Source organism: Pocillopora damicornis, chromosome 2, assembly GCF_964200805.1.
Source record: "Pocillopora damicornis chromosome 2, jaPocDami1.2, whole genome shotgun sequence".
NCBI classification, from domain to species: Eukaryota; Metazoa; Cnidaria; class Anthozoa; order Scleractinia; family Pocilloporidae; genus Pocillopora; species Pocillopora damicornis.
Window position 1 is genome coordinate 19195846 of NC_142671.1, and position 27599 is coordinate 19223444.

The following is a 27599-nucleotide window of genomic DNA, read 5'->3' on the forward strand; positions in this document are numbered from 1 at the left end:
GTAGTAGAGTAGATTTTATCATTTGAATTTTCTAGTTCTTTAATCATAATGTTATATCTCAAGAAAAAAAAATAGATTTTGTATATGGTGAAAGGATGAAATTTTCCTTCTTGTTACATGTATGATTTAAAAATAGGTCAAGATTGTGAAAGAGCCTTTACGGATAAAGTCGTCACGACCAAACACGACAAGAATAATAATAAATAAACAGTATTATGAACTGTTTACGCATGGTACATGTTCCTGTAAAAGGCCAATCCCTTCTATAGAAAATATAGAATCCGCGCTCGACAGATATGGTTCCCGCAAGTGTATCCTTGGCTTTGTATGAAATCCATGGCGTGTTTTGTTTGCTAGAAAACATTAAGAAGTCAAATAATCTTGATTTTCTAAATACGGGGCTAACGATAACTAACAAGAAATCCCTTTCTTGTGTCTTGACATGCAGCGTTATTTGTAAAATTTCATGACCAATCCCTTAAAAATGTATCCGGAACAATTATGTTCTAATAGTTGTTTTACTTAATCAATGCGTCAGCAATCCTTTTTCATCTTCACCGGTAACCGTGCTGGTTTCCGGTTTTCGTAAAGCTCCTATTAGTAGTTATTCATGGGCAGTAAAGTTCCGTTCGCACTTAGACGATCGCCAGAAGAAGAGTGTGGCAACAAGCTCTTTAGAACATGCATCATAGTTTATCAAAGACAATAGCTGCAGAATTACGGTCAGTTTCGGGTTTATTCACATGTGTTCACTAAAACTGACTTAATGCGCGTTCTAGAATTTTATCCCTAAGTCTTTCAGTCAAGGTTTAGGATTATAATAATGAATTTACAGTCCTTACGCTTTGCTTGCTGCGTGTTCATCATTCGTTTGTCCGTTTTTGAATCTTTAATATAGAAGATATTAGCACCCGAGTGCTACACTGTAAATTCGAGGGTAAATAAAGTTTATTGAGTGATTGATTGATTGTTGTAAATCTAAGAAAACCTATTCTTGGTTATGCAGGACGTTTCTGAGTCGTGTTCCCTATTTCCCAATTTGGAGATGGCTTTTCACCTTGTCCAAGGCACCACACGAATAACTTGTTTGTTTCGATGAAACTAGGCACATAAATCGATAAAAAGACTAGTGTAAATAAGTGAATTAAATGAATTATAAAAGAACAAGAAAATAAATCCCGTATCAACTCAAGCTGATGTCTATTTGACTTGAATGAGAAAAGTAACATTTATCACAGGAAGCGGATCATCGTGTTTTTTGTGTGGTAGTTGACTACTTAAAGATTAATCGACTTGAATACCATGAACAGTAGAGTGGTTTATTATTAATATCTGCCAGTCCTCCTTGTTATCTAAAAGATAGAGGCATGGAAGTGAACAGTAATTCCCGATGAAATTACATTGTATGATGACTAAATTTCAGAGGAGTTTAGCCGCTATTTTGTGACTGTCTTTGTTGGTTCTCTCAAATCTGAATATATATCACTCTTTGCTTATCTTTTATGTCAGTTGTGAAGAAAGGTAAGGCTTTCGTGAATTTTTTAACTTAAACCATTAATAAGGATTGTAACAAGTCTATATTTTGGTGGGAAAATAGACCGCACTTTGAATTTCTATTTTTCAAAGCTTTATTGTTAATTTAACAACACCTCGTATACATTTACCCTTAATATTGTAAAATTAAATCTTAAAAAGATTAACATATATACTGATTATTATCAGTAACAGGGAGAATAATAGTATCAACATGGACTTTTAAAAATATTTCTCTCTATTTTTACAGAGAATGCAGTCGATTCATAGCTAAGGTACTTTTCACTTTTCGAATGATTCTTCAGACTAAAAGTTTTTGTACTTTTTAAGAATTTCTATTTATGAATTCAAATGGTTGAATTTTAAACTTTTAAAAAAGGGTGAATCCCTAAAGTGTTTCCCTCAAGTTATAACTACCGTTTTTTTTGGGCAGTGCTTTATAGATTTTTAAATAATGTTATGAATTTCTTGCAATTTCTTCAGATTTTTTTCTAAAAAAAATCCTTAAATAAGAAAAACAATTAAGAAATCTGGAGAAGTCTCTCAGCCTTCCAATGTAGGTCATAATTAAAAAATTTGCTCAGCCAGCGAGCAATTCGTTCAGTGATATAAATAGCTTTAGATGCAAGCCAGCACGTCAATGAGAACGTCTTTCAATGTGTATAGAATGACATAGTTCCTGTAAGTCTTCACCACATCGTCAGTTATGGTTATGCTCTAAAAAAGAGGGAAAAAAGACTATTGTTGATTAAAATTTCGTGCACATGTATTCACTTTATTCTCTAAAGGTTTTTACTGTGATAAAAAGTATAAATATATTATCAAAATGCTAAAATTTATGCTCGGCAGCTTTTGAAATTAGCAAGAAAAGTACCTTGAAAGTTAAATGATGCATAAGTAAGGCACGTATGAAAAGTAACACCTACAGTCTGTCTCGATAGCCCAGGTCTCTCTTCAATCGGTTTCAACGATCACGATCAATGTCAAATCTTAGATTATGTCCCGCTTTACTGTTATACTAATATTACACAAGGATGTTTTTTTTTCTTACCACACGTTTCATATTGACCATCGCTTGTAGGTATGTTGTAGTATAATGATCCAGGCTCGCCTCTGAGATGTGTTGAATAGTGGGTATTGATGAACCAGTTTTCTTTATCTGTGATTTGTCAAAAAATAAACATCGGTTTTTCAAACTTAAAAAGGAAACCAAACACATCATTACTTACAATTTACGTTGGCTATTACTTTTAAAGGCAAATCAGCAGTATTGAGAGTCAGAGTCTTGGTCTACTTGTGGTTTTTGTCTGCCTCAGCAAGATAGTATTTAAAACCGTGTTCCACTGTAATCTTACCATAAGTGAAGTAAAATCTTAACGAGATTAAAATGAAAGTCTCTTCATAAGGGAATAGTTAATTTTGACGGTAACTTACCTCGCGCCTCACTCTCCCCACTGTATTATTCAGGTGAAAACTGGTGTCTTTGAGCACACTTGCCAACACTTTTTGCTGAGATCCTTTAGCTTCTTCATAGGAGTAGGCCAGGTAAAGTGGACGGATAAAGTTGTAAAGTTGGATAAAGGCAATGGAAAAGTTGTCTTTCTTTTGCTGAGGGGAGATAAAAAACAGAAATTGTGCAAATTGTAAATATTTTATCGTACCAGTGACTTACAGAATGGAAAGTCCTGTTGACCATTTTCTCATACAATGGTGATCTCTGTAATGAGTTAATGTCAAGCTTTAACCTAGTATTATGAACTTGTTTTTTGGTTTGAAATAATTATTTTGTAAACTGGACCAGATAATATGAGTGAAAGAGTTCGGTGAAATGTGATGGTAACCGTTTAAAAATTTTTAATCACTAACTTAAAGTAGATAAAAAATGTTTTCAATACTTACCAGATTTGAAGAACATACAGGTGTGTCAGCCACTCCAAGAGCTAAGGGCGTCTCCTTTAGATCCCAGTTAGAAGCTATGAATTGGTAGACCTTCAACATCTATAGATAAAATGGCGATAAGTTACAAGAGGCAAGTTTGCAAGCATCGTTTCGCAATCAGCGTAATAGTGAAGTAGAATATAAAAGAACCAACTTTTGATATCCTACCTCTTTCGTAGCATTGGCTCTTGTTGGCATAAGTGAAAGTCTGATGACGATTTCAGCATCACTTGGTCGGTAGCTCAACGGGGCTGTCCAAGCCACTGAGCTCATTGCAGTTACAATGAAGAGGGCAGCGAACAAGGACTTGCAAAATTCCATTACTAGCAAACCAAACAAATTATTAGAAAAGTCAGCGTAGTGTCCTGCAATATGTAAAATGATTCCATCAAAACGGTACTCATAATCTTTTACCCAAACTTTGAGGTATTGATTTGAGAGAATTCAGATTAATTCCCTGTCTTCCGACTGGTTCATGGTCGCATTTGGCTGAGTTATTTGAATCAATGTTGGGTAAAATCGTCTCTTTTGCTGAATGACAAATGAACATAAGAAGCCTTTTGAAATGTTCTTACTAAAACGTCTTCGTAGCAAAGTTTTAGACTGTACATTCTGTTAACATCGGCCACATCTTCTCTCGTCATGGAGGGAAGAAGGTGCCTTGCAATGCCATCACTTAACAACAATAATCATTACGACTTACCTTTTTCCTTATAAGTATCTCCGGGAGATAAACTTTTCTGATTCGAAATCTTGGGTGGTTTTCTCTAGATGTGTGTAGAATTAATTGAGGGTGTGAAGCGTTTTGACTGCCTTTTATACAAAGCGAAAAGGAAGCTGTTTTCTTAGTTTACATCATCTTTTCGTTAAGATTTTTTTAATAGATATATTCCGAATGACTAATTTTCTCTATAAATTTCGCCTCAAACTTTGTCAACTGTTCCTTCCGTAGCAGCCGAACGATCCATCCTGGTTGTATCAAACTGATCGGTTATGTCTGGTAGGCAGTAATTTTGACTTCGCGAAACCAAAACAATTCATAGAATTATGTTAATAAACGAGAAAGGCAGGGTAAAACATTCCATATAGGTTATCAAAACAATTTGTTTTTTAGTGAGTGAAATAAGTTCTACCCATCGGTTTCCGTAAATCCCGAAAGCTGTAAAGTCCCTCTAATCTAATTGGCCACGACTCCGATGTTTTTCTATACAAGTCAACCTCGTTTACCGCTTCCGCCTCTTCAACGGTAATGTCCCTATGTCAAGGTTCCTGGGAAGAAAGGAAGAAACGTTGCCTTAATAGCAGCAATCAGGCAAAATAAAGGCATGACAAGAAATATGTAATTTATCTTACATTATTATAGAGCACAGAAGAAAACAAAAAGAATGATAGATGTAATGATTTTATTGTGATGTATTATTATCGATAGATGATCTGTCTGGTGTCTGGCTGAACGCATTTTTGAAATGTTTTTCATTAAAGTACGTGCGGGGCCCTTAGGTTAAATGATAACTTGATATATTGACGATGCGACTTCGGTGTTGACGTAACTTTATTTTCATGTCGTTTGAGGGAAAACCAGCAGTTATCACCGGATATGGGTCATTAATTTATGGGTTTAGACCTTTGATTGATAAAATGCGATGTATTTGTACTTTGTCACTCTTGCCAGTAATATTGAAGAATAACAGATGATTTCAATTTTACGCTTTGAATTTTGTCGTCCTTTATTTATAATCTACCGTCGTAAGAAATAGAAAATTGACATTGTATATTTTGAGCGGATGATTTTTTTCCCTCTTGCTTTAATAAAATATAGGTTATGACGGTGAAAGAACAGTACGTGACCTGACGACGACCTTTCACGAAAAAAGAAAGACCATAAAGATAAATGAAAACAGCGCGCATTCCTACCATGAACTGTTCACGCATGGAATCCATGTTCGTGTCGTGTGCCAATCGTTGCTACAGAACACAAAGAATCCGTCCAAGTTATGACTTTCTCAAGTGTTCCCCAGCCTTTGCTTGACGACATTGGCGACTTTCGTATTTGAAAATATAAAAAGGTCAAATTGTCGTTTTAACTTTATTTTCTGTATAGAGAGCAAACAATAGCTGAAAAGACATCACTTTCTTGAGGAGAATTGTTTAGTGGTATGTTTAGGTTAACAATGCCAGTCCCTTGAAAGCATATCCAGGAAAGTTATGTTCTAATCTTTGTTTTCCTTAGTCAATGGATGAACAATCTATATCCATATTCACCGGTAAACGTGTAAGTATCCGGTTTTGCTAAAGCGCCAATTAGTATTCCATGGACGTTAGGGTTTCGTTCTCACTTTGACGATCGTGGAAAGAAGAGTTTGTCAACAAACACTTAACAACAAGAACAAGTTTCATAGTTTATGAAAGACAATAGTTGAAAAATTATGGTCAGTTTCGGGTTTATCCGAACGTGTTCACTAAAACTGACTTTACGTCCGTTTTAGAATTCATCTTTAAGTCAAGGTTTAGGGGTATAATAATAGATTTGCAGTCCTTACGCTTTCCTTGTTGAGGGTTCATCGTTCGTTTGTCCTTTTTGGAATCTTGTTACAAATCTAACAAAACCTCTTCTTGGTTATGTGGGACGTTACTAAATTATGTTTCTTATTTCCCAGCTTTGAGCTTTTCACCTTATCTAAGGCACCATACGAATAACTTATTTGTTTCATTGAAGATGGGCACATTAATCGATAAAAAGACACGAATGAATAAGTAGATTAATGAGGAACAAGAAATTAAATCCCGTATCGACTCAAGGTTATGTTTATTTGATTTGATTGAGAAAAGTAACATCTTTTACTGGAAGTAGATCATCGTGTTTCCTGTGTGGTTGTTGAGTACTTATAGATAATGGACTTGAATACCATGAACAGTAGAGTAGTTTACTATTATTATTATCTATAGGATAGAGAAATGGAAATGAAAAGCAATACCATAAGAAATTACATTGTATGATGACTAAATTTCAAAGGAGTTTAGCGTCTATTTTGTTACTGTCTTCGTTGGTTATCACAAATCTTAATGTATATCACTCTTTGCTTTTTTCTGTCAGTTGTAAGAGAAGTTAAGGCTTTTGTGATTTTTTTTTATTTAAACCATCAATAGAGATTGTAATGTATCAATTTTTGGTTAGAAAAATAGACCACACTTTGAATTTCTATTTTTCAACGCTTTATTGTTAATTTAACAACATCTCGTAACATTTACACTTTATATCGTAAAAGTAGATCTTTAACAGATCAGCATATATACTGATTATCATCAGTGACAGGAAGAATAATAGTCTCAATATGGACTTTTAAAAATGTTTCTATCTCTGTCTATTTTTACAGAGCATACAATTGATTAATAGCTAAGGTACTTTTTGAATGATTCCTTAGAATAAAAGTTTTTTTTTACTTTTTAAGAATTTTTATTTATGAATTCTTATGGTTGAATTAAAACCTTTAAAAAGTTTGAATCCCTAAAGTGTGACCCTGAAGATATAATGTCGTTTTTTAAGGCAGTGCGTTTGTAGAATCTTAAATAAAGTTATGAGTTTCTTCTACAGCTCATATATAATATTTCCTACAAAAAAGTATTTAATAATGAAAATCATCAAGAAATCTCTCAGCCTTCCAATGCAAGTCTTGAGTGAATAATTTGCTCTGCCAGCGAGCAACTTGTCCAGTGGTACAAAAAGCTTTAGATGCAAGTCAACACGTCAATGAGAACGTCTTTTAACGTGTACAGAATGACATAGTTTCTGTAAATCTTCACCACATCGTCAGTTAAGGTTAAGCTCTAAAAAAGAGTAAAAAAAAGAATATTGTTGTGCAAACTTATTCTCTTGTTTCTTTAAAGGTTTCTAATGTGGTAAAAAGTGTAAATATATTCTCCAAAAGCTAACATCGATGTTCAGCAGCTTTGGAAATTAGCAAGATAAGTACCTTGAAAGTTAAATGATGCATATATAAGGCACGTATGAAAAATAACAACTGCAGCCTGTCTCGATTGTCCAGGCACTGACAACATTTAGTGTCTCTGTTCAACATTTTCAGCGATCACTATCCAGGTCAAATCTTAGATTCTGTCCCGCTTTACAGCTGTAGGAATATTACTCATGGATTATTTTTTTTCTTACCACACGTTTCATATTGACCATCGCTTGTAGGTATGTTGTTGTGTAATGATCCAGGCTCGCCTCTGAGATGTGTTGAACAGTGGGTATTGATGAACCAGTTTTCTTTATCTGTGATTTGTCCAAAAAAAAAATCAGTTTTTAAAATTTTAAGAGGAAACCAAACACATCATTACTTACAATTTACGTTGATTAGTACTTTTAAAGGCAAATCAACAGTATTGAGAGTCAGAGTCTTGGTCTACTTGTGGTTTTTGTCTGCCTTAGCAAGATAGTATTTTAATTTCATTTTCTCTTTGAAACCGTGTTCCACTGTAATCTTACCATAAGTGAAGTAAAATCTTAACGAGATTGAAGTGCGAGTCTCTAAGGGAATAGTTAATTTTGACGGTAACTTACCTCACGCCTCACTCTCCACACTGTATTATTCAGGTGAAAACTGGTGTCTTTGAGCGCACTTGCCAACACTTTGTGCTGAGATCCTTTAGCTTTTTCATAGGAGTATGCCAAGTAAAGTGGACGGATGAAGTTGTAAAGTTTGATAAAGGCAATGGAAAAGTTGTCTTTCTTTTGCTGAGGGGAGATAAAAAACAGAAATTGTGCAAATTGTAAATATTTTATCGTACAAGTGACTTACAGAAAGGAAAGTTCTGTTAAGCATTTTCTCATACAGTGGTGATCTCTGTAATGAGTTAATGTCAAGCTTTTACCCAGTATTATGAACTTGTTTTACTTATTTAGTAAACTGAACCAGGCAGTGTGCGTGAAAGAGATCTGTGAATTGTGATGGTAACCGTTTAAAAGTTTTAATCACTAACTTAAAGTAGATAAAAACATGAAGTTACCAATACTTACCAGATTTGAGGAACATACAGGTGTGTCAGCCACTCCAAGAGCTAAGGGTGTCTCCTTTAGATCCCAGTTAGAAGCTATGAATTGGTAGACCTTCAACATCTAGAGATAAAATAGCGATAAGTTACAATAGGAAAGTTTGCAAGCATCGTTTCACGATCAGCTTAATAGTGAGGTAGAATATATAAGAATCGACTATTGATATCCTACCTCTTTCGTAGCATTGGATCTTGTTGGCATTAGTGAAAGTCTGATGACGATTTCAGCATCACTCGGTCGGTAACTCAACGGGGCTGTCCAAGCCACTGAGCCCATTGCAGTTACAATGAATAGGGCAGCGAACAAGGACTTGCAGAATTCCATTTCTAGTAAACCAAACAAATTATTAGAAAAGTCAAGTCCTGTAGTTTGTAAAATGATTCTATTAATACGGCGCTCGTAATGTTTTACACAAACTTTTAGGCATTGATTTGGGAAAATTCCGTAGTAAATTTATTCCCTATCTTCCCAATGGTTCATGGTGGCATTTCAACGAGAGTAATTTGAATCAATATTTGGTAAAATCGTCTCTTTTGCTGAATGACAGATAAACATAAAAAGCCTTTTGAAATATGTTCCTAAACGTCTTTGTAGCAAAGTTTTAGACTGTACATTCTGTTAACATCAACCAAATCTTTTCTCGTCATGGAGGGTAGAAGTAGCTTTGCAATGCTATTACTCAATAACAATATTCAATACGACTAACCTTTTTCCTTTAAAGTATCTCTGGCAGATAAACTTCTCTGATTCGAAATCTTGAGTTGTTTTCTCTAGCTGTGTATAAAGTAAATTGGAGGTGAAGTGCGTTTTGACTGCTATTTATACAAAACGAAAAGGAAGCTGTTTTATTATTTTACATCATCTCCTCGTAAAACTTTTTTATTAGGTATATTCTGAATGACTCATTTTCTCTATAAATTTCATTCTAAACTTTGTCAGTTGTTCCTTCCGTAGCAGTCGAACGATCCATCCTCGTTGTATCAAGTTGGTGGGCAATAATTTTGACCTCACAAAACCAAAACAATGCACAGAATTATATTAATAAACGAGAAAGGCAAGGCAAAACATTCCATACAGATTATCAAAAAAAGAAAATGGTTTTCTGTGGTTGGAATAAGTTCTACCCATCGATTTCCGAAAATCGTGAAAGCTGTTTAGTCCCTTTAATCTATTCGGTGACGACTCCAATGTTTCTCTATACAAGTGAAGCTCGTTTACTGCTTCCGCCTCTTCAACGGTAATGTTCCTGTTATCAAGGTTCCTGGGAAGAAAGGAAGAAAGGCTGCCCTGACAGCGGCAATCAGGCAAAATAAAGGCGTGACAGCAAATATTTGATGTATCTTATATCATCATAGAGCACAGAAAAAAACAAAATGAATGAGAGATGATTTTATTGTAATGTATCATCATCGATGGATGATCTGTCTGGTGTCTAGCTGAACGCATCTTTGAAATGTTTTTCATTGTAGCGCTTGTGGGGCCCTTAGGTTAAGTGATAACTTGATATAATGACGATCCGACTTCTGTTTTGACGTACCTTCATTTTCATGTCGTTTGAGGGAAAACAGCAGTTATCACCGGAAATGGGTCATTAGTTTATGGGTTTAGGCCTTTGATTGATGAAATGCGATGTATTTGTACTTTCTCACTCTTCTCAGTAATATAAAGGAATAGGTTAAGGGGTAGTAAGGTAAATCAAAGAAATAGGCAATACATCAAATTTGGTAAATTGATGATACACGAACAGATGATTTCAATTTTATGCTTTGAATTTTGTCATCCTTTATTTATAATCTACCGTCGTAAGGAAGAGAAAATCGACATTGTATATTTTGAACGGATGATTTCTTCTTTCTTGATTTGATAAAAAAAAATAGGTTATGAAGGTGAAAGCACCGTATGTAACCTGACGACAATCTTTCACGAATAAAGAAACACCTTTAAGATAAATAAAAACAGCGGACATTCGTACCATCAACTGTTCACGCATGGTATGCATGTTCGTGTAGTATGCCAATCGCTGCTACAGAACACAAAGAATCCGTCCGGGTTATGACTTTCTTAAGTGTTTCCTAGCCTTTGCTTGAAGATATTGGCGATTTTGCGTGCTAGAAAATATAAAAAGGTCAAATGGTCGTTTTAACTTTATTTTCTGTATAGTGAGCAAACAATAGCTGAAAAGACATCCCTTTCTTGAGGAGAATTGTTAAGTGTTATTTTTAGGTTAACAATACCAGTCCTTTGAAAGCATATCCAGAAAAATTATGTTCTAATCTCTGTTTTCCTCAATCAATGGATGAACAATCTATTTCCATATTCACCGGTAAACGTGTAAGTATCCGGTTTTGCTAAAGCGCTTATTAGTATTCCATGGACTTCAAGGTTCCGTTCTCACCTGGACGATCGTCGAAAGAAGAGTTTGTCAACGAGCACTTTATAACAAACATACATCAAAGGTTATCAAAGACAATAGTTGAAAAATTGATGGTCATTTTTGGATTTATCCAAATGTGATTATTAAAATTGACTTAATGTGCGTTTTATAATTAATCTTGAAGTCATCCAATCAAGGTTAAGGATTATAATAATACATTTGCAGTCCTTACACTTTCCATGTAGCTGCTTCATCATTTGTTTGTCCTTTTTTGGAATCTTGTTACAAATCCAAGAAAACCTCTTTTTAGTTATGTGGGAAATTATTCAGTCGAAAATCCTATTTCCCAGGTTTGAGATAGCTTTTCACCTTGTCCAAGGCACTTCGCCAATATCTTATCTGTTTCAATGAAAATAGGCACATTGATCGATAAAAAGACAAGTATGAATAAGTAGATTAATGAAGAACAAGAAATTAAATCCCGTATCGACTAAAGGTTATGTCTATTTGACTTGATTGAGAAAAGTAACATTACAGGAACTAGATCATCGTGTTTCTTATGTGGGTGTTCACTACTTAATTATAAAGCTTAATCGACTTGAATACTATGAAAGGTAGAGTGGTTTATCATTAATATCTGCTGGTCCTCCTCGTTATCTAAAAGACAGTTGTAAGAGAAAGTAAGGCTTTCGTTAATTCTTTAACTTACGCCAAATAATGGGGATTGTAGTGAATCAATTTTTTGTTAGAAAAATAGACCACACTTTGAATTTCTATTTGTCAAAGCTTTATTGTTAATTTAACAACATCTCGTATACAATTACCCTTTATATCATAAAATTAAATCTTAAAAGATCAACATATAAACTGATTATCATCAGTAACACGGAGAATAATAGTCTCAATATGGACTTTTAAAAATATCTCTCTCTAATTTTACAGAGCATACAGTCGATTCAAAGCTAAGGTACTTTTCGAATGATTTCTTTGACTAATTGTTTTTGTACATTTTTAGAATTTCTATTTAAAAATTCTGAGGATTGAATTAAAACCTTTAAAGAGGTTAAATCCCTACATTATTACCCTCAATTTGTAACTATCGTTTTTTCAGGCAGTGCTCTATAGATTGTTTAAATAATGTTATGAGTTTCTTCTGCAATTTCATTTGATTATTTTCTAAAAAAGCCTTTAAATAAGAAAAACATAAGGAAATCTGGAGAAATCTCTCAGCTTTCCAATATAAGTCATAAGTGAATAACTTGCTCTGCCAGCGAGCAATTCGTTCAGTTATGTAAATAGCTTTAGATGCAAGTCAGCACGTCAATGAGAACGTCTTTCAATGTGTACAGAATGACATAGTTTCTGTAAGTCTTCACCACATCGTCAGTTAAGGTTAAATTCTAAAAAAGAGGGAAAAAGAATATTTTTGATTAAAATTTCGTGCTAATATTGGTGTTTGGCAGCGTTTGAAGTTAGCTTGAAAGTTAAATGATGCATATATAAGGCACCTATGAGAAATGACACCTGCAGCCTGTCGCGATAGTCTAGGCGCTGACAACATTTAGTGTCTCTTTTCAACAGTTTCAACGATCACTACATAGATCAGATCTTAGATTTTGTCCCGCTTGACAGTTGCAGGAATATTACACATGGATGTTTTTTTTTCCTTACCACACGTTTCGTATCGACCATCGCTTGTAGGTATGTTGTAGTATAATGATCCAGGCTCGCCTCTGAGATGTGTTGAATTGTTGGTATTGAAGAACCAGTTTTCTTTATCTGTGATTTGTCAAAGGAAAAATCGGTATTTTAGATTTAGGGAGGAAACGAAACATGTCATTATTTGTAATCTTCTTTAGTTATCAGTTTTTAAGGCAGATCAGCAGTACTGAGAGTCAGAGTCTTGGTCTACTGGTGGTTTTTGCCTGCCCCAGTTGGTATTGATGAACCAGTTTTCTTTATCTGTGATTTGTCAAAAGATAAACATCGTTTTTTCAGATTTAAGGAGGAAACCGAACATATTATTTACGTTAGTTACCAGTTTTAAATGCAGATCAGCAGTATTGGGAATCTGATTCTTGGTCTACTGGCGGTTTTTGTCTGCCCTAGCAAGTTAGTATTTTAATTTTCGTTTTGTCTTTAAAACCGCATTCCTCCATTATCTTACCATTAGTGAAGTAGAATCTTAACGAAGTTAAAATGTAAGTAAATGATAAGGAAAAAATTAATTTTGAAGGTAACTTACCTCACGCCTCACTCTCCACACTGTATTATTCAGATGAAAACTGGTGTCTTTGAGCGCACTTGCTAACGCTTTGTGCTGAGATCCTTTTGCTTCTTCATAGAAGTATGCCAGGTAAAGTGGACGGATGAAGTTGTAAAGTTTGATAAAGGCAATGGTAAAGTTGTCTTTCTTTTGCTGAGGAGAGATAAAAAACAGAAATTGTGCAAATTGTAAATATTTTATCGTACTAGTGACTTACAGAATGGAAAGTTCTGTTGACCATTTTCTCATACAATGGCGATCTCTGTAATGAGTTAATGTCAAGCTTTAACCCAGTATTATGAACTTGTTTTTAGGTTTGAAATAATTATTTTGTAAATTGAACCAGATAATATGAGTGAAAGAGATCGGTGAAATGTGACGATAACCGTTTAAAAGTTTTAATCACTAACTTAAAGTAGATAAAAAATGTTTTCAATACTTACCAGATTTGAAGAACATACAGGTGTGTCAGCCACTCCAAGAGCTAAGGGCGTCTCCTTTAGATCCCAGTTAGAAGCTATGAATTGGTAGACCTTCAACATCTGTAGATAAAATAGCGATAAGTTACAATAGGAAAGTTTGCAAGCATCTTTTCACAACCAGCTTAATGGTGAGGTAGAATATATAAGAATCGACTATTGATATCCTACCTCTTTCGTAGCATTGGCTCTTGTTGGCATAAGGGAAAGTCTGATGACGATTTCAGCATCGCTTGGTCGGTAACTCAACGGGGCTGTCCATGCTACTGAGCTCATTGCAGTTACAATGAATAGGGCAGCGAACAAGGACTTGCAAAATTCCATTTCTAGTAAACCAAACAAATCATTAGAAAAGTTAGCGTTGTGTCCTGCAGTTTGTAAAATAATTCAATTAACACGGCGCGCGTAATGTTTTACACAAATTTTTAGGCATTGATTTGGGAAAATTCCGTAGTAAACTTATTCCCTGTCTTCCCAATGGTTCATGGTGGCATTTTAACGAGAGTTATTTGAATCAATATTTGGTAAAATCGTCTCTTTTGCTGAATGACAGATAAACATAAAAAGCCTTTTGAAATATGTTCCTAAACGTCTTTGTAGCAAAGTTTAAGACTGTACATTCTGTTAACATCAACCACATCTTCTCTCATCATAGAGGGAAGAAGGAGCCTTGTAATGCTATCACTTAACAACAGTAACCATTGCGACTAACCTTTTCCTTATAAGTATTTCTGGGAGATAAACTTCTCTAATTCGAAATCTTGAGTTGTTTTCTTTAGCTGTGTGTAGAATTGATTGAGGGTGAAACGTATTTTGACTGCCTTTTATACAAAACAAAAAGGAAGCTCTTTTCTTAGTTTACATCATCTTTTCGTTGAACTTTTTCTATTAGGTATATTCCGAATGACTCATTTTCTCTATAAATGTCCTCCCAAACTTTGTCAACTTTTCCTTCCGTAGCAGTCGAACGACCCATCCTCTTTGTATCAAGTTGATCAATTATCTATTTTATGTCTGGTGGGCAGTAATTTTGACATCGCGAAACCAATGCAATTTCACAAAATTATGTTAATAGACGAGAAAGGCAAGGCAAAACATTTCATATAGTTTATCAAAAAAATAAGCTTTCTGAAGGTGAAATAAGTTCTACCCATCGGTTTCGGTAAATCGCGAAAGCTGTAAAGTTCCTCTAATCAAATCGGTTACGACGGCGATGTTTCTTAACACAAGTCGACCTCGTTTACTGCATCCGCCTCTTCAACGGTAATGTTCCTATTATCAAGGTTCCTGGGAAGAAAGGAAGAAACGTTGCCTTTGCGGCAACAGGCAAAATAAAGGCGTGATAACAAATATCTGGCCTAACTTATGTCATCATAGAGCACAGAAGAAAACAAAAAGAATAAGAGATGTAATGATTTTGTTGTAATGTCTTCTTGTCGATAGATGATCTGTCTCGTGTCTGGCTGAATGCATCTTTGAAATATTTTTCATAAAAACCGCGTGCAGGGCCCTTAGGTCAAATGATAACTTGATATATTGACGGTCCGACTTCGGTGTTGACGTAATTTCATTTTCATGTCGTTTGAGGGAAAACCAACAGTTATCACCGGAAATGGGTCATTAGTTTATGGGTTTAGACCTTTGATTAATAAAATGCGATGTATTTGTACTTTGTCACTCTTGCCAGTAATACTAAAGAATAAGTTAAGGGGTTGGTAGGCTAAACCATAGAAATAAGCCTTACATCCCACTGGCGACTTGAAGCTACGTGAACAGATGATTTCAATTTTATGCTTTGAATTTTGTCGTCCTCCATTTATAATCTACCGTCGTAAGAAAGAGAAAATTGACTTTGTATATTTTGATCGGATGATTTTTTCCCTATTGGTTTAATGGAAAAATAGGTTATGACGGTGAAAGAACCGTACGTGACCTGACAACGACCTTTCACAAAAAAAGAAACATCATAATGATAAATAAAAACAGCGCGCATTCCTACCATGAACTGTTCACGCATGGTATGCATGTTCGTGTAGTGCGCCAGTCGCTGCTTCAGAACAGAAAGAATCCGATCGAGTTATGACTTTCTTTAGTGTTTCCTAGCGTTTACCTGAAGATCTTGCCGATTTTGCGTGTTAGAAAATACAAAATAGTCAAATGGTCGTTTAAACTTTATTTTCTGTATAGTGAACAAATAATAGCTAAAAAGACATCCCTTTCTTGAGGTGAATTGTTTAGTGTTATTTTCAGGTGAGCAATCCAGGAAAATTATGTTCTAATCTTTGTTTCCCTCAATCAATGAATGAAAAATCTGTTTCTAATTTCCCCGTAACGTACACGTTTCAACGTGTAAGTATCCGGTTTTGCAAGAGCGCTCATTAGTATTCCATGGACGTTAAGGTTCCGTTCTCACTTAGACGATTGCCGAAAGAAGAGTGTGTCAGCAAGCGCTTTATAAGACAAACATACATCATAGTTTATTAAATACAAGAGTTGAAAAATTGATGGTCATTTTCAGATTTATCCGAATGTGTTCACTAAAACTGACTCTAGGTGCGTTTTAGAATTAATCTTTAAGTCGTCCAGTCAAGGTTTAGGATCTTGATAACAATAAATTTGCAGTCCTTACGCTCTCCCTGTTGCGGCTACATCATTCGTTTGTCCTTTTTGGAATCTTGTTACAAATCTAAAAAAACCTCTTCTTGGTTATGTGGAATGTTACTCAGTCGTATTTCCTATTTTCCAGCTTTGAGATAGCTTTTCACCTTATCTAAGGCATTTCGCAAGTGTCTTTTTCAATTAAAATAGGCACATTAATCGACAAAGAGACAAGTAAACCATTTATGGGGATTGTAGTGTATCAATTTTTTGCTAGGAAAATAGACCACACTGTGAATTTCTATTTTTCAAAGCTTTATTGCTAATTTAACAACATCTCGTATACACAGTTTACCCTTTATATCATGTAATTAAATCTTCAAAAGATCAACATATAAACTGATTATCATCAGTAACACGGAGAATAATAGTCTCAATATGGACTTTTAAAAATATCTCTTTCTAATTCTACAGAGCATACAGTCGATTCAAAGTTAAGGTACTTTTCGAATGATTTCTCAGACTAAAAGTTTCTGTACACTTTTAGAATTTCTTTTTATAAATTCTGATGGTTGAATTAAAACCTTTAAGAGGTTGAGTCTCAAAAGTATTACCCTCAATTTGTAACTATCGTTTTTTCAGGCAGTGCTCTATAGATTGTTTAAATAATGTTATGAGTTTCTTACGCAGTTTCTTTTGATTATTTTCTATAAAAAGCCTTTAAATAAGAAAAAAATTAGGAAATCTGGAGAAATCTCAGCTTTCCAATGTGAGTGATAAGTGAATAATTTGCTCTGCCAGCGAGCAATTCGTTCAGTTATGTAAATAGCTTTAGATGCAAGTCAGCACGTCGATGAGAACGTCTTTCAATGTGTACAGAATGACATAGTTTCTGTAAGTCTTCACCACATCGTCAGTTAAGATTAAACTCTAAAAAAGAGGGAAAAAGAATATTTTTGATTAAAATTTTGTGCTAATATTGGTGTTCAGCAGCGTTTGAAGTTAGCAAGACAAGTACCTTGAAACTTAACTAATGCATATATAAGGCACGTATGAAAAATAACACCTGCAGCCTGTCTCGATAGTCCAGGCACTGACAACATTTAGTGTCTCTATTCAACAGTTTCAACGATCACTACATAGGTCAAATCCTAGATTTTGTCCCGCTTGACAGTTGCAGGAATATTACACATGGATGTTTTTTTTCCTTACCACACGTTTCATATTGACCATCGCTTGTAGGTATGTTGTAGTATAATGATCCAGGCTCGCCTCTGAGATGTGTTGAACAGTGGGTATTGATGAACCAGTTTTCTTTATCTGTGATTTGTCAAAAGATAAACATCGGTATGTCAGATTTAAGGAGGAAACCAAACACATCATTACTTATTATTTACGTAAGCTTGTCAGTTTCACATGCAGATCAGCAGTATTGAGAATCATAGTCTTGGTCTACTGGTGGTTTTTGTCTGCCCTAGCAAGTTACTATTTCAATTTCGTTTTCTCATAAAAACCGTATTCAACCGTAATCTCACCATACGTGAAGTAGAATCACAACGACATTAAAATGTATGTCTCTTCAAAAAGAAATAGTTAATTTTGAAGGTGACTTACCTCACGCCTCACCCTCCACACTGTATTATTCAGGTGAAAACTGGTGTCTTTGAGCGCACTTGCCAACACTTTGTGCTGTGATCCTTTAGCTTCTTCATATGAGTATGCCAGGTAAAGTGGACGGATGAAGTTGTAAAGTTGGATAAAGGCAATGGAAAAGTTGTCTTTCTTTTGCTGAGAAGAATTATAAAACAGAAATTGTGTAAATTGTAAATATTTTATTGCAGCATTGACTTACAGAAATGAAAGTTCTGTTAAGCATTTCCTCATACAATGGTGATCTCGAAAAGGAGTTATTGTCAAGCTTTTACTCAGTGTGAAGAACTTGTTTTCAGGCTTGAAATAACTATTTGGAAAACTGAACTAGGCAGTCTATATGAAAGAGGTAGGTGAAATATGATGGTTACAGTTTAAAAATTTTGATCACTAACTTAAGGTACTTAAAATACTTGAAGTTACCAATACTTACCAGATTTGAAGAACATACAGGTGTGTCAGCCACTCCAAGAGCTAAGGGCGTCTCCTTTAGATCCCAGTTAGAAGCTATGAATTGGTAGACCTTCAACATCTGTAGATAAAATAGCGATAACTTACAATTGGCAAGTTTGCAAGCATCGTTTCGCAATCAGCTTACTGGCGAAGTAGCTTATATAAGAATCACCTTTTGATATCCTACCTCTTTCGTGGCATTGGCTCTTGTTGGCATAAGTGAAAGTCTGATGACGATTTCAGCATCACTTGGTTGGTAACTCAACGGGGATGTCCAAGCCACTGAGCTCATTGCAGTTACGATGAATAAGGCAGCGAACAATGACTTGCAGAATTCCATTTCTAGTAAACCAAACAAATTATTAGGAAAGTCGGCGTAGTGTCCTGCTTTATGTGTTATGATTCCATAAACACGGCGCTCGTAATCTTTTACCCAAACTTTGAGGCATAGATTTGAGAAAATTCAGTAGCAAATTAATTCCCTGTCTTCCCACTAGTTTATGGTCGCATTTTTTTTTTAGTTATTTGGATTAATGTTGATTACGATCGTCTCTTTTACCGAATGACACGTGAACGTGAGAAGCCTTTGGAAATGTCATTACTAAAACTTATTCGTATTTATTAACATCAACCATATCTTTTCTCGTCATGGAGGGAGGAGGGAGCCTTGCAATGCCATCACTTAACAACAATAGTCAATACGACTAACCTTTTTCCTTTTAAGTATCTCTGGCGGATAAACTTTCTGTTTCGAAATCTTGAGTTGTTTTCTCTTGCTGTGTGTAGAATTAATTGAGGGTGAAACGCGTTTTGATTGCCTTTTATACAAAACGAAAAGGAAGCTGTTTTATTAGTCTACATCATCTTTCCGTTAAGCTTTTTTTATTAGGTATATTCCAAATGACTCACTTTCTCTATAAATTTCGCCCTTTGTCAACTGTTCCTTCCGTAGCGGTCGAACGATCTATCCTGGTTGTATCAAGTTGATCAGTTATGTACTTTATGTCTGGTAGACAGTAATTTTGACATCGCGAAACCAATGCAATTTCAGAGAATTATCTTAGTAAACGAGAAAGGCAAGGCAAAACATTCCATATTGATTATTAAAAAAAGTTGCTTTCGGCGGGTGAAATTAGTTCTACCCATCGGTTTCTGAAAAATCCCGAAAGCTGTAAAGTCCCTTTAATCTAATCGGTCATGACTACGATGTTTCTTTTCACAAGTCGACCTCGTTTACTGCTTCCGCCTCTTCAACGGCAATGTTCCTATTATCAAGGTTCCTGGGAAAAAGGGAAGAAACGTTGCCCTAATAGTGGAAATCAGGCAAATAAAGGCGTGACAACAAATATCTGGCCCAACTTATATCATCGTAAAGCACAGAAGAAAACAAAAAGAAGAAGAGATGCAATGCAATTGTAATTTATCATTATCGATAAATGATCTGTCTGGTGTCTGGCTGAACGCATCTTAGAGATTTCATGTCGTTTAAGGGAAAAACAAGCAGTTATCACCGTAAATAAGTCATTAGTTTATGGGTTTAGGACTTTGAATTGATAAATGCGATCTATTTGTACTTTGTCACTCTCCTTAATAATATTTGGGAATAAGTTAAGGGGAAGTAGTCTAAATTTCTTGAAATGACTTAACGCTACATGAACAGATGATTTCAATTTTATACTTTGAATCTTGTCGTCCTTTATTTACAATCTACCATCGTTAGATCGAGAAAATTAATTTTGTGTATTTTGAAAGGACGATTTCTTCCCTCTTGATTTAATTAAAAAAAAAAAATAGGTTATGACGGTGAAAGAACCGTATGTAACCTGGCGACAACCTTTCACCAAAAAAAACAAAACAAAACACAATGAATGATAAATATAAACAGCGCGCAATCGCAACAAAAAATGTTCACGCATGGTATACATGTTCGTGTCGTATGCCAGTCTGCTGCTATAGAACACATGGATTTCGTGCGGGACAGGTATGACTTTCTTAGGTTATCCCAGCCGTTGCTTGAAAAGCTTGGCGATTTTGCGTGCAAGAAAATACAATAAGGTCAAATAGTCGGCATGGCCATTATAATCTCTCTTCGTCAAAATCTTTATGATAAAAGTGATTTATTCAAAGTGATTTGAGCGAAACTAAGAGAAACATGGACCCTTTGATGATTTTTTCAGGTTATTTTCTCGATGGTGCGGTGCGCGCTCCGCCAATTCATTTTCAAATTTGCTGCCGGTAATTCTTAACAACTTACGGATGTGTCGCGACATTCTGCGCGATCTTTTAACTTTATTTCTGTATACTGAGCGAAGAATTGTTAAAAAGGACATCCCTTTCTTTTGGTTAATCGTTTACTGTTACTTTAAGTTAACAATTTCAATCCCTTGACAACATATCCGGAAAAATTGTGTTCTAATGTCTGTTTTCCTTAATCAATGTATAAACAATCTATTTCCATCTTCACCGGTAAACGTGCAAGTATCCGGTTTTGGTGAAGTGCCCATAAGTATTCTATGGACGTAAGGGTTTCTTTCTTACTGAGACGATCGCCGAAAGTAAAGTGTGCAGCAAGCACTTTATAACAAACATGCACCATAGTTTATCAAATACAATCGTTGCAAAATTGATGGTCATTTTCGGATTTATGACGATTTATGCTTACTAAAATTGACTTAATGCGCGTTTTAGAATTAATCTTTAAGTCGTCCAGTCGAGGTCTAGGATAATGATAACAAATCTGCAGGCCTTGCTTCTTCCTTGTTGCGGGTTCATCATTCCGTTCCCCTTTTTTGAAATCTTGTTACAAATCTAAGAAATCCTTTTCACGGTTATGTGGGACGCTACTGAGTCGTGTTTCCTATTTCCCAGCGTTGATATAGCTTTTCGCCTTATCTTAGGCACCAAACGAATTACTTATGTGTTCGATGAAAATAGGCACATAAATCGATAAAAAGACAAGTATAAATGGGTAAATTAATGATGAACGAGAAATTAAATCCCGTATCGACTCAAGGTGATGTCTATTTGACTTGATTGAGAAGAGTAACATTTATTACAGGAATAGATCATCGTATTTCTTGTGTGGGTGTTGACTACTTAAAGATTAATCGACTTGAATACCATGAATAGAAGAGTGGTTAACTAATATATAGATTCAGGCAAGGCTAAAAGCGGAGCTCGCTTTTTTTTTTTCCCGCACGTCTCTTCAACAATACTAAAGCCCCTACTATGGATAAAGTGCGTGGTAATATTAATGGATTTTCATTTGCAACTTCTCCGTGTCCGTGTCGAGGACTGATTATAAGATGGTGCCCGTAGTACAGTTGGCCACACATGCTAAAAGTAGCACCTTGCACGGTCGGTCGCACGGTCGTACGGTCGTACGGTCTTACGGTCGTACGGTCTTACGGTCGTGCATCCAAATTTTTTCGGCTGGATGGGTTACTACTATTTTGTATAATTATGGGGCTACGCTCTGCGAGCTCCGCTATTAATATCTGTCAGTCCTCCTCGTTATCTAAAAGATAGAGATATGGATATAACGAGTAATTCCTATTGAAATTAGACTGTGTGATGACTAAATTTCAGAGGTGTTTAGCCTCTATTTTGTCGACAAGAAATTAAATCCCGTATCTACTCAAGGTTATTTCTATTTGACTTGATTGAGAAAAGTAAGATTTGTTGCAAGAAGTAGATCATCGTGTTACTTGTATGGGCGTTGACTACTTAAAGATTAATCGACTTGAATACCACGCAAGGTAGAGTGGTTTATTGTTAATATCTGCTGGTCCTCCTCGTTATCTAAAAGACAGAGGCATGTAAAATGAACAGTAATTCCCAATGAAATTAAATTGTATGGTGACCAAATTTCAGAAGAGTTTAGCCTCTATTTTGTGACTGTCTTTGTTGGTTGTCTCAAATCTGAATGTATATCACTCTGCTTTTTTTCTGTGAGTTGTGAGAGAAGGTAAGGCTTTCGTTAATTTACACCATTAATGGGGATTGTGGTGTATCAATTTTTTGTTAGGAAAATAGACCACACTTTCAATTTCTATTTTTCAAAGCTTTATTGTTAATTTAACAGCATCTTGTATACATTTACCCTTTATGTCATAAAATTAAATCTTTAAAAGATCAACATATAAACTGATTATCATCAGTAACACGGAGAATAACAGTCTCAATATGGACTTTTAAAAATATCTCTCTCTAATTTTACAGTGCATGCAATCGATTCAAAGCTAAGGTACCTTTCCAATTATTTCTTAGACTAAACGTTTTTGTACATTTTAAGAATTTCTATCTATGAATTCTGATGGTCGAATTAAAACCTTTAAAGAGGCTGAGTCCTTAAATTATATTCCTCAATTTATAACTATCGTTTTTTTAGGCAGTGCTCTATAGATTGTTTAAATAATTTTATGAGTTTCTTCTGCAGTTTCTTTAGATTATATTCTAAAAAACGTCTCTAAATAAGAAGAACATTAGGAAATCTGGAGAAATCCCTCAGCTTTCTAATGTAAGTCATAAGTGAATAATTTGCTCTGCCAGCGAGCAATTCGTTCAGTGATGTAAATAGCTTTAGATGCAAGTCAATACGTCAATGAGAACGTCTTTCAATGTGTACAGAATGACATAATTTCTGTAAGTCTTCACCACATCGTCAGTTAAGGTTAAATTCTAAAAAAGAGGGAAAAAAGAATATTTTTGATAAAAATTTTGTGCTAACATTGGTGTTGGGCAGCGTTTGAAGTTAGCGAGATAAGTATCTTGAAAGTCAAATGATGCACATTTGAGGCACCTATCAAAAATAACACGTGCAGACTGTCTCGATAGTCCAGGCACTGACAACATATCGTGTCTCTCTTCAACAGCTTCAACGATCACTGTCCGGGTCAAATCTTAGATCTTGTCCCGCTTTAAAGTTGTAGGAATATTACATATGGATGTTTTTTTTTCTTACCACACGTTTCATATTGACCATCGCTTGTAGGTATGTTGTAGTATAATGATCCAGGCTCGCCTCTGAGATGTGTTGAACAGTGGGTATTGAAGAACCAGTTTTCGTTATCTGTGATTTGTCAAAGATAAACATCGGTATTTTAGATTTAAGGAGGAAACGAAACATGTCATTACTTATAATCTTCTTTAGTTATCAGTTTTTAAGGCAGATCAGCAGTACTGAGAGTCAGTGTCTTGGTCTACTAGTGGTTTTTGTCTGCCTCAGCAAGTTACTATTTAAATTTTCCTTTTCTCTATAAAACCGGGTTCTGCATTTCTCTTACCATAAGAATCTCAACGATATTAAAATGTCAGTTTCTTCATGAGGTAATAGTCAATTTTGAAGGTAACTCACCTCACGCCTCACTCTCCACACCGTATTATTTAAATGAAAACTGGTGTCTTTGAGCGCACTTGCCAACAGTTTTTGCTGAGACCCTTTAGCGCTTTCATGGGAGTATGCCAGGTAAAGTGGACGGATGAAGTTGTGAAGTTGGATAAAGGCAATGGAAAAGTTGTCTTTCTTTTGCTGAGGAGAATTAAAATGCAGGAATCGTGCACATTGTAAATTTTTTGATTGTAGCATTGACTTACAGAAAGGAAAGTTCTGTTAAGCATTCCCCTCATACAATGATCTCTGTAATGAGTTATTGTCAAACTTTTACTCAGTATTAAGAACTTGTTTTCACTCCCAGGCTTGAAATAATTTTTGAGTAAACTATACTAGCCAGTGTGTGTGAAAGAGATCGGTGAAATGCGATGGTAACCATTTAAAAGTTTTCATCACTAACTTAAAGTATAGTTAAAAGACTTGAAGTTACCAATACTTACCAGATTTGAGGAACATACAGGTGTGTCAGCCACTCCAAGAGCTAAGGGCGTCTCCTTTAGATCCCAGTTAGAAGCTATGAATTGGTAGACCTTCAACATCTGTAGATAAAATAGCGATACCTTACTATAGGCAAGTTTGCAAACATCGTTTCGTAATGAGCTTAATAGTGAGGTAGAATATATAGGAATCAACTTTTGATATCCTACCTCTTTCGTGGCATTGGCTCTTGTTGGCATAAGTGAAAGTCTGATGACGATTTCAGCATCACTTGGTTGGTAACTCAACGGGGCTGTCCAAGCCACTAAGCTCATTGTAGTTACTATGAATAGGGCAGCGAACAATGACTTGCAGAATTCCATTTCTAGTAAACCAAACAAATTGTTAGAAAAGTCAAGTCCTGCAGTTTGTAAAATGATTCAATTAATACGGCGCTCGTAATCTTTTACACAAACTTTTAGGCATTGATTTGGGAAAATTCCGTAGTAAATTTATTCCCTGTCTATCCACTGGTTCATGGTCGCATTTTGTCTGAGTTATTTGAATCAATGTGTCTCTTTTGCTGAATGACACATGAATGTAACAAGCTTTTGGAAGTGTTATTACTGAAACGTCTTTATAGCAAAGTTTTAGACGGTACATTCTGTTAACATCAACCACATCTTCTCTCGTCATGGAGGGAAGAAGGAGGCATGTAATGCCATCACTTAATAACAATAATCATTACGACTTACCTTTTTCCTTCTAAGTATCTTTGGGAGATAAAATTCTCTGTTTCAAAATCTTGAGTTGTTTTCTCTAGCTGTGTGTAGAATTGATTGAGGTTGAAATGCGTTTTGACTGCATTTTATACAAAACGAAAAGGAAGCTGTTTTATTAGTTTACATCATCTATTCGTTAAGCTTTTTTTATTAGTTATATTCCGAATGACTCATTTTCCCTATAGATTTCACCCTAAACTTTGTCAACTGTTCCTTCCGCAGTAGTCGAACGATCCATTCTGGTTGTATTAAGTTGATCAGTTATATATTTTATGTCTGGTAAGCAGCAATTTTGATTTCGCGAAAACAATACAGTTTCACAGAATTATGTTGACGAACGAGAAAGGCAAGGCAAAAGATTCCATATAGATTATCAAAAACATTTGCTTTCCGTGGGTGAAATTAGTTCCACCTATCGGTTTCCTAAAATCCCGAAAGCTGTAAAGTCCCTTTAAGTTAATCGGTCACGCCTCCGATGTTTCTCTATACGAGTCGACCTCATTAACTGCTTCCGCCTCTTCAACGGTAATGTTCCTATTATCAAGGTTCCTGGGAAGAAAGGAAGAAAAGTTGCCTTGTTAGCGGCATTTAAGCAAAATAAAGGCGTGACAACAAATATCTGGCGTATCTTATATTATCATAGAGAACAGAAGAAAGCAAAAAGAATGCGAGATGTAATGATTTTATTGTGATGTGTTATTATCGATAGATGATCTGTCTGGTGTCTGGCTGAACGCATCTTTGAAATGTTTTTCATTAAAACACGTGCGGGACCCTTAGGTTAAATGATAACTTGATATCTTGACGATGCGCCTCCTGTTTGACGAAACTTTATTTTCATACTGTTTTAGGGAAAACTAGCAGTTATCACCGGAAATAAGTCATTAGTTTGTGGGTTTAGGGCTTTGATTGATAAATGCGATCTATTTATACTTTGACACTCTCCTCAACAATATTAGGGAGTAAGTCAAGGGGAAGTAGTCTAAATTTATTGAAATGACTTGACGCTACACGAACAGATGATTTCAATTTTATACTTTGAATCTCGTCGTCCTTTATTTACAATCTACCATTGTTAGAACGAGAAAGTTGACTTTGTATATTTTTACAGGATGATTTCTTTCTTGTTGATTTAATAAAAAAATGGGCTATGACGGTGAAATAACTGTATATGACCTGGCGATGATCTTTCACGAAAAAAAAAATAAAAAAAAAATACAATGGCTGATAAATATAAACAGCACGCAATCGCAACAAAAAATGTCCACGCATAGTATACATGTTCGTGTAGTGTGCCAGTCCGCTGCTATAGAACACATGGATTTCGTGCGGGACAGTTATGACTTTCTTAAAAGTATTCCAGCCGTTGCTTGAAAAGCTTGGCGATTTTGCGTGCAAGAAAATACAATAAGGTCAAATAGTCGGCATGGCCTCTATAATCTCTTTTCGTCAAAATTCATATGATAAAAGTGGTTTATTCAAAGTGATTTGAGTGAAACTAAGAGAAACATGGACCCTCTGATGATTTTTTCAGGTCATTTTCTCGATGGTGCGGTGCGCGCTCCGCCAATTCATTTTCAAATTTGCTGCCGGTAATTCTTAACAAGTTACGGATGTGTCGCGACATTCTGCGCGATCTTTTAACTTTATTTCTGTAAACTGAGCGAACAATAGATGGAAGGACATCCCTTTCCTTTGGTTAATTGTTTTCTGTTACTTTTAAGTTAACAATTTCAATCCCTTGATAGCATATCCGGAAAAATTGTTCTAATCTCTGTTTTCCTCAATCAATGCTTTGACAATCTATTTCCATCTTCACCGGTAAACGTGCAAGTATCCGGTTTTGGTGAAGCGCCAATAAGTATTCCATGGACGTTTAAGTTTCTTTCTCAGTGAGACGATCACCAAAAGTAAAGTGTGCAGCAAGCACTTTATAACAAACATGCACCACAGTTTACCAAATACAATCGTGGCAAAATTGATGGTCATTTTCGGATTTATTCGAATGTGTTTACTAAAATTGACTTAATGCGCGTTTTAGAATTAATCTTTAAGTCGTCCAGTCGAGGTCTAGGATAATGATTACAAATCTACAGGCCTTGCTTTTTCTTTGTTGTGGGTTCATCATTCCTTTCCCCTTTTTGAAATCTTGTTACAAATCTGAGAAATCCTTTTCTCGGTCGTGTTTCCTATTTCCCGGCTTTGATATAGCTTTTCGCCTTATCTAGGACACCAAACGAATTACTTATGTGTTCGATGAAAATAAGCACATAAATCGATAATAAGATAAGTATGAATGGGTAAATTAATGATGAACGAGAAATTAAATCTCAAATCGACTCAAGGTGATGTCTATTTGACTTGATTGAAAAAAGTAACATCTATTACAGGAAATAGATCATCGTGTTTCTTAAGTTTGTGTGCGTGTTGACCATTTAAAGATAATCGACTTGAACACCATGAACAGTGGAGTGGTTTAATATTTATATCTACCAGTTCTCCTTGTTATACTTAGGATAAAGACACGGAAATAAAAAGCAATTCCCAATGAAATTACATTGTATGATGACTAAATTTCAGAGGAGTTTAGCCTCTATTTTGTGACTGTCTTTGTTGGTTCTCTCAAATCTGAATGTATATCACTCTTTACTTTTTTTCTGTCAG

The 27599-nt window shown here is 35.3% G+C and overlaps 5 protein-coding genes across 5 annotated transcripts; all 5 read right to left on the reverse strand.

Annotated features, from left to right (window-relative positions):
• Positions 1–2095: 2095 nt before the first annotated feature.
• LOC149050197 (uncharacterized) lies at positions 2096–3823 on the reverse strand. Its single transcript, XM_089197401.1, has 5 exons — positions 3640–3823; positions 3433–3531; positions 2968–3141; positions 2585–2692; positions 2096–2250 (listed from the first exon to the last, which is right to left on the reverse strand). The coding sequence occupies exons 1-5, from the start codon at positions 3790–3792 to the stop codon at positions 2152–2154; spliced, it is 633 nt and encodes a 210-aa protein (XP_089053527.1). The 5' UTR covers positions 3793–3823; the 3' UTR covers positions 2096–2151.
• A 3374-nt stretch (positions 3824–7197) lies between these two features.
• Positions 7198–8848, reverse strand: LOC149050198 (uncharacterized). Its single transcript, XM_089197874.1, has 5 exons — positions 8696–8848; positions 8489–8587; positions 8033–8206; positions 7637–7744; positions 7198–7296 (listed from the first exon to the last, which is right to left on the reverse strand). The coding sequence occupies exons 1-5, from the start codon at positions 8846–8848 to the stop codon at positions 7198–7200; spliced, it is 633 nt and encodes a 210-aa protein (XP_089054000.1).
• Positions 8849–11854: 3006 nt separating this feature from the next.
• LOC149050199 (uncharacterized) lies at positions 11855–13706 on the reverse strand. Its single transcript, XM_089192240.1, has 4 exons — positions 13608–13706; positions 13144–13317; positions 12570–12677; positions 11855–12298 (listed from the first exon to the last, which is right to left on the reverse strand). The coding sequence occupies exons 1-4, from the start codon at positions 13704–13706 to the stop codon at positions 12200–12202; spliced, it is 480 nt and encodes a 159-aa protein (XP_089048366.1). The 3' UTR covers positions 11855–12199.
• Positions 13707–16743: 3037 nt separating this feature from the next.
• On the reverse strand, positions 16744–19220 carry LOC149050200 (uncharacterized). Its single transcript, XM_089197390.1, has 6 exons — positions 19054–19220; positions 18532–18686; positions 18325–18423; positions 17856–18029; positions 17454–17561; positions 16744–17171 (listed from the first exon to the last, which is right to left on the reverse strand). Exons 2-6 carry the CDS (start codon positions 18682–18684, stop codon positions 17073–17075), a joined length of 633 nt encoding a protein of 210 aa, XP_089053516.1. The 5' UTR covers positions 18685–18686; positions 19054–19220; the 3' UTR covers positions 16744–17072.
• Positions 19221–22437: 3217 nt separating this feature from the next.
• Positions 22438–24981, reverse strand: LOC149050201 (uncharacterized). Its single transcript, XM_089196164.1, has 6 exons — positions 24909–24981; positions 24384–24538; positions 24177–24275; positions 23701–23874; positions 23308–23415; positions 22438–23024 (listed from the first exon to the last, which is right to left on the reverse strand). The coding sequence occupies exons 2-6, from the start codon at positions 24534–24536 to the stop codon at positions 22926–22928; spliced, it is 633 nt and encodes a 210-aa protein (XP_089052290.1). The 5' UTR covers positions 24537–24538; positions 24909–24981; the 3' UTR covers positions 22438–22925.
• Between the last annotated feature and the right edge of the window lie 2618 nt (positions 24982–27599).

Coding starts and splice junctions, on each gene's coding strand:
- LOC149050197 (XM_089197401.1), bottom strand. CDS start 3,792: ATGGAATTTTGCAAGTCCTTGTTCGCTGCCCTCTTCATTGTAACTGCA. Junction 3,532..3,639: donor GAGCCAATGCTACGAAAGAG/GTAGGATATCAA, acceptor TTTTATCTATAG/ATGTTGAAGGTCTACCAATT. Junction 2,693..2,967: donor TGGGGAGAGTGAGGCGCGAG/GTAAGTTACCGT, acceptor GACAAATCACAG/ATAAAGAAAACTGGTTCATC.
- LOC149050198 (XM_089197874.1), bottom strand. CDS start 8,848: ATGGAATTCTGCAAGTCCTTGTTCGCTGCCCTATTCATTGTAACTGCA. Junction 8,588..8,695: donor GATCCAATGCTACGAAAGAG/GTAGGATATCAA, acceptor TTTTATCTCTAG/ATGTTGAAGGTCTACCAATT. Junction 7,745..8,032: donor TGTGGAGAGTGAGGCGTGAG/GTAAGTTACCGT, acceptor GACAAATCACAG/ATAAAGAAAACTGGTTCATC.
- LOC149050199 (XM_089192240.1), bottom strand. CDS start 13,706: ATGTTGAAGGTCTACCAATTCATAGCTTCTAACTGGGATCTAAAGGAG. Junction 13,318..13,607: donor CTGTATGTTCTTCAAATCTG/GTAAGTATTGAA, acceptor ATCTCTCCTCAG/CAAAAGAAAGACAACTTTAC. Junction 12,299..12,569: donor TGGTCGATACGAAACGTGTG/GTAAGGAAAAAA, acceptor CCTCTTTTTTAG/AATTTAACCTTAACTGACGA.
- LOC149050200 (XM_089197390.1), bottom strand. CDS start 18,684: ATGGAATTCTGCAAGTCATTGTTCGCTGCCTTATTCATCGTAACTGCA. Junction 18,030..18,324: donor CTGTATGTTCTTCAAATCTG/GTAAGTATTGGT, acceptor AATTCTTCTCAG/CAAAAGAAAGACAACTTTTC. Junction 17,172..17,453: donor TGGTCAATATGAAACGTGTG/GTAAGGAAAAAA, acceptor CCTCTTTTTTAG/AGTTTAATCTTAACTGACGA.
- LOC149050201 (XM_089196164.1), bottom strand. CDS start 24,536: ATGGAATTCTGCAAGTCATTGTTCGCTGCCCTATTCATAGTAACTACA. Junction 23,875..24,176: donor CTGTATGTTCCTCAAATCTG/GTAAGTATTGGT, acceptor AATTCTCCTCAG/CAAAAGAAAGACAACTTTTC. Junction 23,416..23,700: donor TGTGGAGAGTGAGGCGTGAG/GTGAGTTACCTT, acceptor GACAAATCACAG/ATAACGAAAACTGGTTCTTC.